Source organism: Mesoplodon bidens, assembly GCF_964165515.1.
Source record: "Mesoplodon bidens genome assembly, chromosome: 10".
Taxonomy (NCBI): Eukaryota; Metazoa; Chordata; class Mammalia; order Artiodactyla; family Ziphiidae; genus Mesoplodon; species Mesoplodon bidens.
The window spans coordinates 82,235,639-82,252,881 of record NC_138172.1 but is presented as its reverse complement, the minus strand read 5'-3'; the positions used below and the strand labels follow the sequence as shown (position 1 = coordinate 82,252,881).

At 57.0% G+C, this 17,243-nt stretch overlaps 4 protein-coding genes across 8 annotated transcripts; 1 reads left to right on the top strand and 3 right to left on the bottom strand.

Moving 5' to 3' along the window:
• Positions 1–2,008: 2,008 nt before the first annotated feature.
• Positions 2,009–4,417, top strand: RNF5 (ring finger protein 5). Of its 3 annotated transcripts, none has more exons than XM_081246274.1 (6): positions 2,009–2,189; positions 3,156–3,174; positions 3,271–3,383; positions 3,518–3,547; positions 3,624–3,741; positions 3,848–4,417. In XM_081246274.1, exons 1-6 carry the CDS (start codon positions 2,050–2,052, stop codon positions 4,058–4,060), a joined length of 633 nt encoding a protein of 210 aa, XP_081102400.1. In that variant the 5' UTR covers positions 2,009–2,049; the 3' UTR covers positions 4,061–4,417. The 3 variants fall into 3 exon arrangements, with proteins under 3 accessions (XP_081102400.1, XP_081102401.1, XP_081102402.1); XM_081246275.1 differs by having other exon boundaries at positions 2,016–2,189; positions 3,493–3,547; positions 3,848–4,061; XM_081246276.1 differs by lacking the exon at positions 2,009–2,189 and adding an exon at positions 2,309–2,425 and having other exon boundaries at positions 3,474–3,547; positions 3,848–4,061.
• Positions 4,418–4,588: 171 nt separating this feature from the next.
• On the bottom strand, positions 4,589–7,834 carry AGER (advanced glycosylation end-product specific receptor). Of its 2 annotated transcripts, XM_081246767.1 has the most exons (11): positions 7,689–7,834; positions 7,404–7,510; positions 7,070–7,262; positions 6,829–6,893; positions 6,626–6,713; positions 6,348–6,530; positions 6,074–6,204; positions 5,517–5,658; positions 5,219–5,245; positions 4,976–5,102; positions 4,589–4,853 (listed from the first exon to the last, which is right to left on the bottom strand). In XM_081246767.1, exons 1-11 carry the CDS (start codon positions 7,738–7,740, stop codon positions 4,754–4,756), a joined length of 1,215 nt encoding a protein of 404 aa, XP_081102893.1. In that variant the 5' UTR covers positions 7,741–7,834; the 3' UTR covers positions 4,589–4,753. The 2 variants fall into 2 exon arrangements, with proteins under 2 accessions (XP_081102893.1, XP_081102892.1); XM_081246766.1 differs by lacking the exon at positions 5,219–5,245 and having other exon boundaries at positions 7,689–7,755.
• A 1,480-nt stretch (positions 7,835–9,314) lies between these two features.
• Positions 9,315–13,443, bottom strand: PBX2 (PBX homeobox 2). Of its 2 annotated transcripts, XM_081246764.1 has the most exons (9): positions 13,208–13,443; positions 12,149–12,222; positions 11,663–11,910; positions 11,368–11,558; positions 11,049–11,184; positions 10,776–10,929; positions 10,303–10,391; positions 10,094–10,180; positions 9,315–9,971 (listed from the first exon to the last, which is right to left on the bottom strand). In XM_081246764.1, exons 1-9 carry the CDS (start codon positions 13,426–13,428, stop codon positions 9,879–9,881), a joined length of 1,293 nt encoding a protein of 430 aa, XP_081102890.1. In that variant the 5' UTR covers positions 13,429–13,443; the 3' UTR covers positions 9,315–9,878. The 2 variants fall into 2 exon arrangements, with proteins under 2 accessions (XP_081102890.1, XP_081102891.1); XM_081246765.1 differs by lacking the exon at positions 10,303–10,391.
• Positions 13,444–14,354: 911 nt separating this feature from the next.
• On the bottom strand, positions 14,355–16,616 carry GPSM3 (G protein signaling modulator 3). Its single transcript, XM_081247652.1, has 4 exons — positions 16,109–16,616; positions 15,793–15,901; positions 15,373–15,572; positions 14,355–15,125 (listed from the first exon to the last, which is right to left on the bottom strand). The coding sequence occupies exons 1-4, from the start codon at positions 16,148–16,150 to the stop codon at positions 14,988–14,990; spliced, it is 489 nt and encodes a 162-aa protein (XP_081103778.1). The 5' UTR covers positions 16,151–16,616; the 3' UTR covers positions 14,355–14,987.
• Positions 16,617–17,243: the final 627 nt, after the last annotated feature.

Sequence of the window (17,243 nt, the reverse complement as noted above, 5' to 3'; positions counted from 1 at the left end):
CCTCACCCTCCAGCCCTCTTGTCTGGTTTCTGCCCTTTGTCCCTGCCACTATCTCCCAGCAGTCCAGCTCCCTCCTCCACTGACCTCCTCCCACCCCCCACCCCTTCCTGGTCTTTGGAGAGACGGGACACTCTCAGGCCCTCTCCCTGCCCGTTTCCTTCTGTGATGTACTTTAACCTCAGTACCTTTTCTTTTCTAGTTTCTTCCTTCTTATCAGTCTCCTTACTCACCCAAGCTGAGACTACCCCTCTCCTCAACATAGAAAAAATGTACTCTTCTTCCAGTGGAATCTGGGCATTAGGGTTGCTTTCTTGAAAAAGATAAGTGAGGAAGAATGCTGATTCCTCTGGGATAAGCATGCCTCCTTAATTCTGTAGTATGTACCTAGCTCTCCCTCCAGCCCCTGCTGCCCTCTCCCCCATACTCCCATCATCCCCTTATCAGGATCATTCCATCACTCCTCCCTTCTTGGTCTCCACTTCTGCCTCTCAATAGGGTTTCCCCCTAAACCTCTACACGCTTCCCGAACACTAACCTCCCCTGCCGTAGGCAGCTCCTAACTTCTCACCGTTCCTCCCTGAGTCACGTGGGACCTTTTATCAGGATGTTGTTGAAGAACCCTCAGCTTGTGTCTGGCCACCAGCCCCACTGGACACCTTTGTCCAGAAAGAGTTTACACGCCCTGAGGAACAAGATGTAAAGAACACTGGTAACGGGAGGACTGTTACCTAGTTCTGCTCCTTGAGCCACAGTGAGGGCCACTGACTGTAGAAAAGGCCCAGACTCGTACGAAAGGCCCAAACTCTGAAGCAGCTTGCCCAAGTCCCAGGGGTCCAGCCCAGGAGGAAGACCCCAGTTCTGCGGGGCACAGTACAAGAAGGAAGGGGCGGGCCTAACCCCTTTCCGCCGCGGGTCGCCTAAAAGGGGGTGGGTCTTGCCTCTTCACCCACTCACAAAGGGGTGGAGCTAGACCTTTTCTGCTCTTAAGGTTTAAAACGGTGTCTAGGGCAACTCTGTTCTACTCTGTGTCACATTAAAAAGGGGATGGGCCTTTACTTCATTTCTGCTTTGTAAATCACCTAAAGAGGGGCGGGCTGAGTCGTCCAGCCGAGGGAGATGGGTTAACACCAGCGCCGCAGATCGATGTTCGCACCATCCAAACGTCGGGCTAATCCCAGTTCTGCTCCCTTCTTCACTAAGAGGGAGGGGCGGACCCAAGTTCTGCTCTTTACGTCACCGAAGGAGGCCGGAGCCATTTTGAACCCTGCGACCCTAGCATTTGTCCTCTTTTCCGAGCTCTTCGCCGTCTTTTCCGACCTCGGCCAATCAGGGGCGAAAAAAACGGCCCAATCAGTCGAGAGACACCGCAGTCGGAGGACCCGGATGAGGCCGAGACAAGGCTTTTGAACACCAAATCCCGCCAATTGTAGAGCAGTCACCATGGCGACAATATAGCGGTGAAGGGGTGGGACCAGAGAAAGCTCAACTCTCATAGGATTGGCCCACCCCTTCCCTCCGCCTACTGCGCACGCGCGCTTTACCTGGCCTCCATTTTCCGTCGAGTTCTAGCCAATTAGTTGCTTAGGAGCTATACGCTCCAAAGTCCAAAGGAATCCGGACGTTCTCTGAAAGGGGAAGTAAAAGAAAGACTGGGGCTTGTAGTGGGCGAGGTCTAAATAGTCTTGAGCCAATTGCTTCTGGCCTTTGGTTATGACTGGCAACTACTCAGACGAATAAAGCCCTCCCTGGCCGGGGCGACAGGACGTATGGAATATCTACCAATCCCATGGCACTGCAAACTGACTATGACTGTATTAGCCAATAGTCATTATGCAAGGGCGGGACCGCGTAAACCTCTTTCCTCCCCCGCCCTTTGGGCCAGTCCTTTCTTTCGATTCTGTGTGATTGGCAGGCACTGAGACCAATAGTGATTAGAAAACCTTGAAGCCTGCCAAAAGATCGTGGGCAGGAGGCGGTTTCTCGTTTGTTGCGGCGTCTGTATGTGTGTTTCGGGGGATTAAGGGGCACGCGGGGGGCAAAGTACCGGCCATGGCAGCAGCGGAGGAGGAGGACGGGGGCCCCGAAGGGCCAAATCGCGAGCGGGGCGGGGCGGGCGCGACCTTCGAATGTAATATATGTCTGGAGACTGCTCGGGAAGCTGTGGTCAGTGTGTGTGGCCACCTGTACTGGTGAGAATCTGAGAGGGGTGCGAAAAGGAGTGGGGCTCTGATTTATACTGGGGAGGCTGGGGGCGGGGGGACCATACAGTCATACAAATAATCGGAGGGCACATTCTCATAGGTGAGGCGTGAGGGGGGTTCTTACGTGTTTTGGGGTATGTGTGGGCGAGAGGGTCACGTCTGTACAGAGGAGAACTGTGGAAAGGAAAGTCAGCAACTAGGAGCCAACCTAGTTGTGTTAAGAGGTGCGTAAAGAGGAAGTGGGGGGCAGGGGGTGGGCACTGCACATCTGTGCAGGCGAGACGCGAGCCACCTTACCCCAGGGAAGGGAGGGGTCTTAGCTGTACAGGTGGGATCGGATTAGACTCAAAGGTTAGGGGAGGCACGCATCAGTTGAGTAGGGCGAGATCTAGGGAAGGTGGGATCACATGCAGGTGAGATATGGCAAGGGGTGGTATGAGAAACTTGGGGACAAGGGCACTGTGGAGGGGCAGCCCCCAAAGGTTAAGGAGTTGTGGAAATAGGGACTTTGTTGGGCATAGGAGAGAGGAAAAGGAGTAGCGGGAGAAGGTGCTGGTAAAGGGGGTTTGGTCTGGGAGTGATGGGGGCAAGGATAGTGCTGGGGCTGAAAGAGGAGACCTGGAAATGGGTGGTTGAACAGGACTGGAAATTAAGTTGAAAGGCAGAGAAGGGAGGGGTGAGGATTTGTGTGTGTGTGTGTGTGTGTGTGTGTGTGTGTGTTTGCTGGGGGAGAGGAGAGAGGAGAGGGTTGAGCATGTGAGGATGGATGTAGCTTTAGGTGTTGGAAGATCAGAGAAGCAGCAAGGCCAAGTTGGCTAGTATGGTGGGGGTTGTGGAAAATATGAAAAGAAACAGCAGGTAACACCTGGTAAGAGGGGGAAAGATGGGGCTCTGAGGTTGGATCTGTGTCTCTCTTTTGTGTAACTGGTTTGACCTTTCTCGTTCCCCTTCCAGTTGGCCCTGTCTCCATCAGGTGCGTACGCAGAGGAGATGAAGAGGGAGATGGGGAGGTCTGAGGAGCTGGAAGACCCTTCTGTGTACTGGAAACCACTACATTTTTTTCCCCCAGTGGCTGGAGGCACGGCCAGAGCGGCAAGAGTGCCCAGTGTGTAAAGCTGGGATCAGCAGAGAAAAGGTTGTCCCCCTTTACGGGCGAGGGAGCCAGAAGCCCCGGGATCCCAGGTGAGAGAGGGGAGGTGATGCTGAGGGAAGGTGGAAGGTTCTGCTTGGGGAGTGGGGTCTGGAAGATGAGGGGCTATTTCCTGCTGATAGTCCCTCTCCTCTTCCTCAGATTGAAAACCCCACCCCGCCCCCAGGGCCAGCGACCCGCTCCAGAGAGCAGAGGGGTGAGTCTTGTCTGATTGTATTCCTTCCTTGCCAAAGACTTGCCCCGTTCCCCACTGACTTTCTTCGTCTCCCTAGGGATTCCAGCCATTTGGCGATACTGGGGGCTTTCACTTCTCATTTGGTGTTGGCGCTTTTCCCTTTGGCTTTTTCACCACCGTCTTCAATACCCACGAGCCATTCCGTCGGGGTACAGGTAAGAGCCTTCCCTCAGCTACTACCAGCGAGCCCTCTGAATCTCCTCAGCCCCGCTTCCAGCCTACGAGTGGATACTTCTTCCACAGCTTTCTTCTCTTCCACAGGTGTGGATCTGGGACAGGGTCACCCGGCCTCCAGCTGGCAGGACTCCCTCTTCCTGTTTCTCGCCGTCTTCTTCTTTTTCTGGCTGCTCAGTATTTGAGCTGTGTCTCCTTCCTGCCCACCTCCAGCCAGAGGAAAATCAGTATTGGGGGTCCCTGCTGACCCTTCCTTACTCCCGGACCCTCCCCTGTAAGCCCTCCATTTTTGTTGGCTAAGGGCAACCCTGGCCACTTTCCAGGAGGGTGTGGGGAGGAGGAGTGACACCTGTGCATGGAACGGGAGAACCTTTGCTCTGAACTCGCTCAGTGGCATCGTAACTCCCAGCTCTGGGAGAGGAGGACGGACTGAAGACAAGGTCTGTCTCCCCTCTCTCCTGATCCTTTGCTTTCCCCCACATTTCTTGATTTGATGTTGAAAGGTGGGCAAGGCCCCTCTGACTCTCCCCCATATTCCCCTTGTTGATTTAATTTAATTTTTCTCTCCCCGCTGTCTAATGTGTGTCCTGACTCTTAAGTGCTTCCTTCCCCTCACTACCTCCTTTATTACAAATTCAATAAACAAGGTGAGATGTATTCACGGGAACTCTGCCTACCTTTGTCCATCCCTCCTTCCTTCCAAGACAGGAGCATTTCTCTCCAACTTCAGTAGATGTCGGTGTGGTGTGGCGAAGCATGGGGGTGAGACCCTCTCCTTCAGGGCTCTCAAGGGTGCAGGGGCTGAGGGCATCACACATACACAAGAGCAACTGTGTCAGGTGTTTACTCATCACTGTTTGTGAGAGGCTCTGGTTGTGGAAGAAAGTTTGGGGAGGTGGGGTAGAGATTATACAGTGGAGAACTGGTCTGGGGCCAGAAAAGAGGGTGGGGGAAAAAAAGGGAGCTGACGGATGGGGTCCGGCTGTGGGCTTCTCAAGGCCGTCCAGCACTGCTTTCTGCCGCCTCAGGCCCTTCGGGCTGATTCAGCTCTGTGCGCTCCTCCTCTTCCTCCTCCTGGTTTTCTGGGGCCTTCCTGGGGAGGAGGATTGGGGAGAATTCTGCACATGGTTCCCAGCACTCCGTCATTTCTCCCCCCACACCCCTCTTTGCTGCCTGGAAGCCCTTAGTCTGAGGTGTCTGGCTTCCTCCACTCACCTCTCCTCTCCTCTGCGTTGCCGCCTTTGCCACATGATGACCCCAATGAGCAGGACGGCTGTCCCCAGGCCTCCCAGGATCCCCAGGACCAGGGCTAGAGTTCCCAGCTCCAGCCCTTCCACAGAGCCTGTAGGGAGACAGGGAGAATTGAGGGCACAGCCCTCACAGTTCCTTTCTTGTTGACCATCCCCTCAGTCATGCTGAGGTCTGTCTGCTTCTCTCTCAGTTTATCCAACCCCTCACCTGCAGTTGGCCCCTCCTTGCCTGTTTCTGGAAAACAAAGAAGGGAAGGCTTCAGTTTGGGAGAAGGCTAGTGGGAGCCCTGGCGGAGCCTTTCCCTTTCTTCAGTTCAGAGGGGAGAGGGGACAGGCTGGGCTGCTCTCTTGGGTTGTGTGGGGCAGAGAAGGCCTGGGTGTGGCTGCACTGAGGGAAGCGTGGGGTGGCTCTCGGGGACAGTGTTAGCATAGGGTAGGGAATTGGAGCCTGCACTGTCCCTCAGCCGCCCCCAGGGTCCCTGGGATTTGGAGAGAGGTCTCCTCACCGATGATGCTGACGCTGACAGCATGGCTCTCCTGGGGCCCATGGCTGGGATGGGTGGCCACACAACTGTAGGTTCCCTGGTCCTCAGGCCCTACGTCAGGGAGGAGCAGCACGGAGCTGGGGGGAAGGGGCAGGGGCATGCCCTGGTGGGGAAAAGGGGACAGGAGACTTTTTTTTTTTTTTTTTTTTTTTGTGGTACGTGGGCCTCTCACCACTGCGGCCTCTCCCGTTGCGGAGCACAGGCTCCGGATGCGCAGGCTCAGCGGCCACGGCTCACGGGCCCAGCCGCTCCGCGGCATGTGGGATCCTCCCAGACTGGGGCACGAACCCGTGTCCCCTGCATCGGCAGGCGGACTCTCAACCACTGCGCCACCAGGGAAGCCCCAACAGGAGACTACTAAAACCCCTGCCAACGCATCCCATGCTGCTGTCTTTGCCTCCACATCATCAGATACCCTTGTACCGCCTCGCCTGCCTCACTCTCCACGAACCCCCTGCCCTCCTGGTTGCCAATGACGTTATCTCACTACCTGCCAGCCCCCTCTCCAGGTCACTCACATCCTTGATCCAGTGGATTTGAGGAGGGGGCTGGGCAGGGGCTTCACAGGTCAAGGTCACGGTACCACCAGGAGCTACTGCTCCACCTTCTGGCTCCACCACCAGCAGGACTTCCTCCAGTGGCACAGGCTCTGGGGGTGGGGAGGGGCATGAGGTTGAGAGTTACACCTGTCTATGGTCCCAGTGGCCACGGGCTTAACCCTCTCCTTCCTGAGGGTCATACCTTCCGACAGGTGCTCACCCAAGTTGGGGCCCTCCCCAGTTCTGCACTCACCCCAGACCCTGAGCTGGATGGGGGCTGTGTGCAGGGCTCGGCGCCGGGGAAGGCCAGGGCTGAAGCTACAGGAGAAGGTGGGGTGGGGAGCTCCTCCCCGGGCTGGGGTCACCATCAGCTCCGAACGGAGTGTGAAAAGCCCTGTCTCAGGGTGTCTCTTGGTCTCTTCCTTCACAGACACTCCTATGGTGGGGGGAGGACAAGGCAAGACATTCCAGGGTGGGTATGGGAGAGCGATCAGAAAGAAGGCAGCTAGGAGGGAAGACGCTGGGACTCACCTTTGCCATCAGGTATCAGGGTTTTCCCATCCAAGTGCCAGCTAAGAGTCCCTGCAGGGTAGCCCCCCTTGGACACACATGTTCCCACCTAGCGAAAAAGTGACCTCATCATCTTTGAAAATAAGAGAATCCATACACATACACAGAGCTACGCTCCCCTCCCATTCTCAGGACCCCTTTCCACATGTCGCCTTTTCTTCTACCTTATCGGGGACACCAGCCATGAGTTCAGAGGCAGGATCAACAATTTCTGGCTTCCCAGGAATCTCTGAAGGAGGGAAAATTCCAATCAGAGGCTGCAGCTTTGAAGATACACCCCGGCTGTGGGAACGGGGGCAGCTGAAGTCAAGTTCTCACATGCCAGGGCCCAGGAGTCAAGGGCTGGGGTAGAAGGCTTTTCCTTAGATGAGAGGTGGGCTGTGAACAAGGCCCTGGAACCCTTACGATAGACTCGGACTCGGTAGTTGGACTTGGTCTCCTTTCCATTACGGCTCATTGCCCGGCACCGGAAAGTCCCCTCATCCTGGATCCCAACGGCCGGCAGGAGGAGGGAGCCGTTGGGGAGGACACGAGCCACGCTATCCCAGGGGCCTCCCTCGGGAGATAGGACCTTCCAAGCTTCTGTCCGGCCTGTGTTCTGGGGACAGAGGAGAGGGGCCTCAACAGTGCAAGCCGTTTGGGAAAGGGCTGATGAGGTAGGGAGGTAGGGAGGTGGGGAGGAGGGGATGCGAAGCGTCATTGGTCTCTCCGGAAGTGGGGAGACAGGAGCCCCACTTACCAGTTTCCATTCCAGCTGCTGGGGTGGTTTCTTGGGGGCCCCCTTACAGTTCAGCACCAGTGGCTTCCCGATCCTGGCTGTGATGTTTTGATCCCCTACTGCTGCCCCTGGGGGACAGCACAATGGAGGGGCAGGAAGGGAGATGGGAGCTAAGAAACCCAGAGCAGGGCGGATGAGGGAGATTGAAAAGCAGTGCCCAGGCTCCTGGAAAGTTGTGGGGAGTTTCGGGGACGGGGCAGAGTGCTTTCTGCGGGGAGGATTGGTGTGGGGGGGGGCAGGGCTCACCCCACAGACTGAGGACCAGCACCCAGGCTCCAGCTGCTGCCCCTGCTGCCATCCTGCTTCCTTCCCAGGCTCCTGGCTGTGTCTGCCCCTTGCTGCTGTGGCCACCACCCTAGGTGGGGCTTGTACCCTCTCCCCTGCCCCCATCTCCCCCGTCTTGTCCCGTCACAGGGAATGCTAGGAATTCATGCCTCTCTCGGACAAGAGTCCTTCAGGTACTGGGAGCAACAGCTGTCACCCCACCCCTGGGCACTGCCAGCCTCTGGGTACAGCCACATCCATGGGGGTGGGGAGTGCATCTCCTAGGGTCTCTCATCCCCTCAGGACCCCCAACCTATTGCACCAGACCACCCAGGGCTACTGGACAACTAAGCGAGGTTGCCAGGCAACAGGGTTCAGGTCTGGCTGTTTCCCATGGAGAGGAGGCAAGGGTGAAACCTGGGGCCTGGGTGGTGAGGGCAAGGCTGGGGAACTCGGCGGGGGGTGGGGGGAACCCGTTTGGGGCTTTATGAGAGAAAAAAAGTTCTCATGTTTTTGAAAAGAATTCTCAACTAAACCCAGGGAAAAAAGAAATTTCTTTATTTAAAACTGCGTTTTTTTTTTCTGTGAAACTACAAGTTTACAAGTGAGGAGAGAACTGCCCCCGGCCCATGCCTCCCGCCCCCACCCATCACACTCCCAACCTGCCCCCCAGTCCTTCCTGGATCTTTGACGGGAGGGGTTCCCTACTGACAGTCTTGTGAAATCCTGAGGATATTTGAGGGGTTCAGATAGTAGGGTTCAGGGCCGAGGGTGGGACAGTGGTGATGTTACCTTCCCTCATACCTGGCTTTTTGCAGCCTCCCTCCTCTCTCTCCCCACCCTCTCGATTTTGGACTGAGAACAACAAAAAAAAAGATACCTCATTTCTGGGGAAACTGAGGGAGATACATACACAAACACCCCAACCCATATTTAACATATTTGGCAATAACCCCCCTCCCCATTCTTCCCCCTCCAATCTGCAAATAGTGGTTTAGAAGAAAGATTTTAGATGTGTCACTCACAGGGGAAGGTGACATTTGCTCAAAATTACTGAGTCTGGCCCTGCCCAAGGGTGGTGGGGAACAGGCTGGCAGAGCAAGCCCTGACTGCTTCCACACCAAACGCAGCAGAAAGCTGCCTGCACGAGCAAAGAACACCTCAGTGACCTTGGAAGCAAAGGAGGACACCTAAGTGATTTCAGGGGGGCAGGCTTGGTGTGCCCTGCTAAATGTACTTCCTGATGAACAGGAGTGGAGGCAGGCAGGCCTCTTCACCAGTTCTATTTGTTCCCCTTTCTCTTATCATGACCCCTTTGGCTATCACCCCTAATGTGGGAAAGCAAGAAATGAAAAAAAAAAAATCAACATATTTATAAAAACATCTACTTCCCCAAACTAAATTAAAAATTAAGAACCACCACCACCACCAAAAATCCCCGAAATAAAAATTAAAAAAAATACAGATGGATCCCAGGGTTAATTTTTCTTTCCTTAAAAAAAAAAGTTCAACCCCAAAGCCCAGTCAACAATTCCCTAAAGTAGCAGAAACTCCCTCCGAGGTAGATATCTGAGTCAGACACTCCCGTCCACCGAGCGATTCTATTGGTTTAAGATGAGCTGCGTATGAGGTAATAAAGCCGTCTGGAGGGGCAGGGGGTGGGGAGGCACAGGGGGCGTGGCCCATGTCCTCTGTCCAGAAGTCATGTCCCCATTTTTGGCATCTCTGGCTGGGCAGGGCTGGCATCTCCACAGATCCCAGAGCAGATAAGTGGGGTGAGGGAAGGAGAGTGGGGGAGCCCAGAGAGAGAGAGAGAGAGAGAAACAGAATAGCTGTATGTGCGTGTATGAGAGAGGAGGAGAGGAAAAATCTGAAAAATAGGATTCTGGGTGCGTGTGTTTCTATGTGAGAGCAAAAGGGGGAGAAAAAAAAAGAAGGAAAAAGGGAAAAAAGGAGGAGACAGACCCCACTCTCCCCTTAAGGGGCCCCATCTTCCCTGCCAAGTAGTCAGCACCCCCAGCACTGAGAGAGTCTGGCCAGGGAGGGGATGACCCCCGTTTGCCCTTCTCTATCTTGTGCTTCTCCTTTGTCTGGGTTTTGTCCTCTGGATGCCTGCGTCCTCTTCAAGAGGTGCCCTGTGAGCCCCTACCCCTGTGGCCCTGAGGGGCGAGATCAGTTGGAAGTGTCAGAATGAACGCTCCCTGGTCCCTCTGTTGGGGATGTCACTGAGGACGGGGTCACAGCCTCCTGCCAGCCACCGTTTGCCTGGAAAAAGAGGCAGACAGTTGGGGTAAGGCTTTAGGAAACCCAGCACAGGGGACAGCGCTGCCAGGGAAAAGGCCCTCCCATCCTGGTGAGAGGTGGAGAGAGGGGCTTCAGGTACTCACCCTCATTTCCCGAGGGCTATACATCTGGCCTCCCCCGAGGTTATCCCCGTAGCCCCCTGGCCCCATCGAGTGTCGGAGTGATTCCACCTGCAGGCAACAAAGGAGGACAGGACACAGTGAGAAGCCTCAAAAGACAAAAAGTCTCATATCCTCAAGTAGGGAAACTGAGTTTGGGAAAGCCCTACTCAAGGCGAGATGGACCACCTGACCTGGGAGGCAGAGTAGGAATCTCCGTTGAGCCCGGGCATCCCCAGAAACATGTCACCGGATCCTGAGAGATTGAAAGAGCCGCCAGAGCCTTGGGGGAGCAGAGGGGGAATTAGGGAGGAGTGGAACAGAGCCTGTGATGGCAGACGGAGACTCATCACAGCTCTCAGTTTTCAAAAAGCCCCCTGAACTAGCTCTCTGGGGGTGGGCCACCACACGCAAATTCTCCACCACACAACACTGCAACACTCGGAAGGAGCAGGCCGTTCCTGAGCCTCCCCTGGCCACTTGCTGGAAGAAAGGTAGAAGTAGCTTCACTAGAGTGGCCTCCGTCCCCTGATATCCCCACCCCATCTCAGCTTGGTCCCTCTCACCCCAGAAGGCCCCCTCTCTGCTATGATCCTGCCTAGATAGGAAGTTGGAACAAAAGCAGGAAGCGTGCAGAACAGCCAGCCAGGGTGGCAGCGGGATCCACCTGCGGAGGAAGGGGGCGTCGGGGAGCTGGTGCGGCTGTGGCCTCCCTGGGTGACTGACACAGCGGTCTTGACGGCATAGATGTTTGCCTCCTCTTGGAACTTTCCAATATTTTTCTTATAGCGAATCCGCTTGTTGCCAAACCAGTTGGAGACCTGTGGGGTGTGGGGCAGAAAGGAGGGTCAGGTGGGAACCTGTCCCTCTGTAAGCACCTTAGTCAACAGGATTGGAGAGCGCTGTGCCCCCAAAGCCCCTCCCCACGCCTCCCCAGGACCTGAGAGACAGTGATCCCGCACTTCTTGGCGAGCTCCTCCTTAGCCTCCTCACTAGGGTATGGGTTACTCAGGTGGGAGTAGAAATACTCATTCAGGACCTCAGTGGCCTGTTTGCTGAAGTTACGGCGTTTTCGTCTACAGAGGAGAGAAGGGGTGGTGAGGAGGATGCTGGTGTCCCGGCAGGGCCACCACGTTGATGAACTCCAGAGAGCACCACTGTCACGGAGTACATAGTGCTGTGCTGTGCAACCTGGCGGCCCAGAGGCTTGGAGAAGAACGTGAAGGGGCTGGGGGCTGGCCTGGGGCCCTGGGCCCCACCTGGCATCCAGGAAGCGGGAACGCAGGATCATGACGGCCTCGCAGGTGCTCTGCTTGAGCTGCATCTGGATGGCGCTGAACTTCCGGTGGATGATGCTCACCATACGCTCCATCTCCTTGGGCGCCACCGGCCGCGTGCGGCTCTGTTCCCTCAGCAGGTTCATGACGTGGGTTGTGAACTCGTTACACGCCTGCAGTGGGGGCCCGTGGCCCGGTGAGGAGGAGCCCCTCGGCCCTGGGATTCCCCTCCCCCTAAGGGCCTCTCCCTCCACCCACTCCAGCTTCCTCTCCTCACCTGCTCATACTTCTCCAGCTCTGAGTGGTAAATGTGGCGGATCTGGGCAAGTTTGCTGCGGTAGTCCGAGTGTTCGATGGAGTTGTCAGGGGACACGCCGCCTCCAGAGGCTGCGGCGGCCGCAGCTGCTGCCGCTGAGCCACCCCCTTTCTCAGGCCCAGCCACACCCTCTGCCAGAAGCATGTTGTCCAAGCGCATCAGCTGTGGGTCCACAGGCTCCTCCTCTTGGGAGCTTCGAATGCTGAGGCCTAGCGTGCAGGCGAGTGGACTTAGGGACTCAGGGACCCCACACCCAGCTCTCAGCCCTCCTGGTGCCTCCTGGAGACCCAAGTCTCCAGGCCTGGGTTCCCTCCCAGGCCCCCCTTAGCAATCTTCCTGACTCACACTTTCCTCAGGGCCCCAAGTTGTCAAACTTGTAGCTCCAGTTCTATAGTGAACAGGGTTCTGTCCCCAGAGTTGAGGAACCAGAAGGGGGGACCCACGTACCAGTTTTCTCCTTGATTTCACACAGGACGCTAAAGAGAGCAGGCTTCATTCGGTGGCAGTTTAGGGCGTGTTTCCTTGGGAGGAATGGGAGAGAAAAGTTGAGAGGCTACAGAAATGGGGGAGTGGGAAAGACAACCACAAAACAACACACCCATGAGGGTAAGAGAGGGGAGCCTGGGAATAAGGGAGGTGGTGGGTAAATCTGTGGCGGGAGAAAGCAGGATTGGAGGCCGAATGGAGTTGGGGGGTTCTTGGGAAGAGCTCAGCTCCCAGAGTGTGGAGACGTGGGGAAGCTGCTTGGCTTTGGCTGGACGGGTGCAGCAGGCTAAAGGCACCATGGCTGGGTGGAGGTTGTGGGAGATGGTCTAGAAGGGTACAGAGGGGATTGGGGGAATGGCTGCAGAAATGAGAGTGACTAGGTAAATTTCAGCGGAAGACAGAAGGAGGCTAGGGAGAAGAGTCAGAGTCTGAGGTGACAGAGGGGGCTAGGGGTGCTGAGCTGAAGTGGGGGTTCAGTATAGAGGTGTGTGAAGGGTCCTGGGACTGAGCAGGCTGGGAGGCTCTGATGCTCCTAGTGTCAGCTGAGCAGGGTCAAAGGGTGAGTGAGGACCCTTGGAGGCTGGGCCATGCATGGAGAGAAGGGGTCGCAGCCCTGGGAAGGGGTGTGGTGTGGAGGCCCCTAGGATGACGGCGGGCTGGAGAGTTAGGGGAGAAGACAGTATAGCTGTTTCTTAGTCTGGGAGCCAGAAGAGGGCTCTGGAGGTGGAAAGATGTTTCAGGGGAGAGTGTGTGTGTGTGTGTGTGGGGGTGTCAGTGAGAGACCGGGGTGGGGGGGGAGTGAGACCACCTAGTGTTCCCCTTTTTGAAGGTTTCAGGGACTGGGGGTGAAAGAAGGTTTGAGAGGGATCACTTATCCTGGGGCTCCTGGGAGTAAGGGGAGGAGAGAAGAGCTGTAGTATCCTGGGGAGGGTCCTGGAGTTGGGGGGCTCCCAGAAGATTCAGAGCTTGTGAATGGGGCTTCTGCTGGGTCTGTGTGGGGACCGGGTTGGGGGCACTCACTTGGCCTGGGCCTCGTCCAGGCTCTGGTCGGTGATGGTCATTATCTGCTGCAGAATGTCCCCGATGTCTTGCTTCCCTCGGCCTCCCGGGACCCCCCCGCTACTCCCACCGGGGTCTCCACCACCGGGAGGTTCGCCAGGGCCCCCAGGCTCCCCACCCACCAATCCAAGGCCCCCCCGGCCCCCGCCTGGAGGGGGCGGCCCCAGCAGCCGCTCGTCCATAGTTGGGGGGGGCCCTGAGGCCCCCTCCCTGCTCCGCCCCTCCCCCCCCGCGCCTGGTTACTTCCCCCCCAAACTCGCTGGGGCCGCTGCTCCCTCCGCCCCAACCCCCGCCCGTCTCCCCCACTCCCGGCTCTCCCGGGGGTTCACCCCGGCCCTGAAGGGAGACCTGGGGTACCGTCTGGGCCCCCCACGGGAGACCCCGGCCCCCGGCGGCGGAGAAAATGGAGCCGGAGAGGGAGAGAGAGAGAGAGAGAGAGAGAGAGCGAGGGAGAGGGGGAGAGAGAGAGAGAGAGAGAGAGAGAGAGAGAGAGAGAGAGAGAGAGAGAGAGGCCCAAGCGGGGGTGTGTGTGAGAGAGAGGGAGGAGGGAGAAGAGAGGAGAGAAGAGGGGGGGAGCGAGGGAGGGAGGCTGGGGGAGGGGAGCCGGAGAGGAAGAGGAGGGGAGAAGGGAGGAGGAGCAGGGAGGAGCTGGGGGCGGAGAGAGACACACAGAAACGGAGGAACGGAGACGACGGGAGGAGGGGAGAGGGGACGAGGGGAGGAGACTAGCCCATGGGGAAAATAAGGGAAGGTCCCAGGGGCTGGACTTCTGTGGCCTCGAAGCGGGGGTGTGTTGGAGGCTGGGGGGCCTTGCCTCTGGGTTCTGAATCCGGGATCTAGCTGATGAGGACTCTGGCCGCTGGAATGCCTGGGTTCACAGCTTAGTTCGTATTTCTTATCCTAATGACTCCCCTCCCTGTTCTACTTAATTAAAACCAGGAGAGGGGGGGCTGGGGGGATAATTAGGGAGGTCTCCAGCCGCTGCTTAATGAGCCAGCAATTAACCAGCCAGGGAGGGAAGCTGGCCTCTGGCCAGACTGGGGAGAGTGGTGGCCTCCGGCCTCACCCTCCTACCCTCCACCCCGCCACCCGAAACACCAGTCTTCAGTCCAGAGGGGAATTACATTTATTCATATAACCAAACATCAGACAGCTCAGAACAGCAGTGGGAAGGGAGGGTGGGCAGGGCTAAATGTCCATTCACAGCCTGTAGGCCCCTCAGTCCAGGGGCTGGGTGTGCCGGTGATGGTGGAAGAACAGTCTTTATGTCTTTGCTGTGCCCTCTCTTCCTTTCTTCTTACTGAGAAGGAGGGTGGAACTGTCTCTCAGGTGAAAACCTTGGGAGATTTGCCTTTCCTCTGGGAAATGAGCCCATTGAGCCTGCCTGGTGGCTTGACTACTGGGGGTGTCCCCACAGTTCAGGACCAAGACTCCCAGCCACTCCCTGAGATCAGAGGAGAGGGTGAGGTGTCCCACTGTGGCTGGGATCCTCTCATGGCCTCAAGCTCCTACATACTTGGTCACGGAGGGAGTTAAATGTCCATCCTACCTTGACTATTCCCAGGGTTTGAGGATTTCACCCGCTCCAGTTCCCAGGAAAGGTGGATGAGGGCGATGAATATTGAGATTTCTGCTGGGACTTCCAGTCTCTGGTGCCCCTGCCTGGCAGGGTTGAGGGCATGCAGTGGGCTGCCCAGCCTCTGAGCCCCAGGAGTGCAGAGGGGCTGGTGGGGCTCAAGTCTCAGCAGGTGTGTGTGGGGGGCTGGGACCTTTGCTCCTCCATTCGACCCCCACCCTGAACTCTCAGCAGCAACTCCAGGAGCTCCTGTCCCCCTGGGGGTAAGGGAGGCTCTGACCGCTGGGCTTCCATCCGCTGGCTCTGGAGGAGGGGAGGGAGGGGAGGTTGTTGGTGAGGTTCTAAGAGGAGCAGGGCTTGAAAGGAGCCAGGGCTGGTGTGAGGGGCATATAGGACACCTGTGATGGGGGTAGGGGGAGTAGGACCTGGTGGGGCGGGGGGGGGCAGGTGCCTGAGGAGAAGGAGGGGTAGGACCCCCAAAGAGAACAGGGGCCAAGAGATCAGGAAGCCTGGGTCTTGCCTCCTGGTGGGAAGGGGATGGGTGTCTCACCTGGTGACTGAGGATGGTGCTGTAGAGCTGTTCTCTGTCCTCAAGAGGCCGGGGCGGGGCTTGGCCTAGGCTTGGACGGTTCTGGGGGGGATGGAAGGTGGCCCTCTGCTCTTCTAGGCGGCGGGACTGGGCCTCAGCCACCAGGTCCAGAAGGAGCTCAGTCTGCAGGGAGAGCAGGGAGGCCGAGCGGGGCCCCAGGGCTGGGGAGAGGAGGGGGAGGGCTCAGAGACCCAGAGAATTTGGCAGACAGCAGTGGTGTGTGTGTGTGTGTGTGTATGGGTGTGTGTGTGGGGGTAAGGGGGTGTGATGGGGAGTCCGGAGGAGGTGGGGAGAGAGCCCATGATGGATTGGGCCTTGGTCATGGGATCAGGAAGGATGTGGGCACCAGGGTCAGGGAGCTCCTTGGGTGGGTGGGGGTACCTGTGTGGCGGGACCCTGGAGGAGGAGGGGACGGAGGAGCAGATCGCCAAGGCCGATTGCTGGTGTTCACAGGGGGCCAGCCATGCTCATCCTGATGGGGGCCCTGATCCTGAGAGACATCCGTTCCAGTCAAGTGGGGGTGGGGTGGGCAGAGGGCTAGGCCAGCAGCCCATTTCCTCTCTCTGCATCTCTGTTCCTGCCTCTGTGCCCAAGCCTGTCCAAGTCCCTTGAGTCCACCATTACTCAGTCTCTGCCTCAGGTCCTCTCACCTCCCTCTCTCCCAATGCCAGCCTCCCCAGCCCAGTGCCGAGCTCACCTGCTCACCATCCTCTTCTTCCTGGGGTCTCTCAGCCTCCATCCCCTGGAGGGGAGAAACCGATGGGGGAGGGGTAGCTGGGATTTGGGAGGAGGGCCGGAACCCTGAGTTCCTGAGGGGAGTAGGGGCTGGCTGAAAGGGGTGGGGGTGAGCCGGGGGCTGGATGCCTGGGTACTGAGCAGGAAGCTGGGTTCCTGGTCAGCACCCCCCCCCCCCGGGCCCCGCCCATCCCTGTCAACTTCCTCCAGTTCTCTTTTCCCACCCAACGGCTTGCTTGACCTCTCTCGCTCCGGGGGAGCACAGAGACTGGAAAAACTCCTCCAGCTGCAGTAGGGATGGGGGTTCAGAGGGGGAAGGACTTTTGGCTTTCTCATCTCCAGAGCCTCAGGAGCCCCCTAACCTCCTGCTCTGTTCCCTCCACCCCCCTCCTCCCCTTCAGTTCTGTCAACACAGGAACTAGCTACAGAGGAAGTGGTTTCACTCCTCAGAATCCCCCCACCCCCCAACTCCTTACCCCAGGTACCTTCCCTAAGAAGGACCTGCCCCCTGCTTCCCAGCTTCCCTCAGACTTATTGGGTCGGGGAGGGGCATGTTTCCAGTGGGAAGCAGAGAACTCAGATCCAAGGATGTCAGGCCCTCAAACGTACATATACCCGCAGTACTGTGTCTAACAAATACGTGCTGAATAGTTATCATTGCCCTATACGTGCTTAGAGTCTATTTAGGGCACAAAATATGCACCAAATGTAGGAGACGCAGGGGAAGATTTCCTCTCGTCATGAAATGGAAAAGGGAGAGGACCAAAACCTGGCTTGGTCTTTGATCAATGCCGGTCAGGCTGGCTGGCACCAAGGTGGGAACAGGACAGAGACATTTGGGACCTCTAAATGGCAGCCTGTCATGTTAGCTGAGTGACTTTGAGCCTGAAATATGATGAAGAGGTCAGGTTCTGCCACTTAATGCTTTGCAATCTTGGGCAAATACAATCTCTGTGCCTCAGTTTCTGAAAGAGTAAAATGGAGGTTTTTTTTAAAAAATAGCGTTGATATGAGGATCAAATATGATAAAGCATTTGGCCCATAGTGAATGCTCATAAATGGTAATTATTATTAGTTTTCAATATGCTTCATGTCTC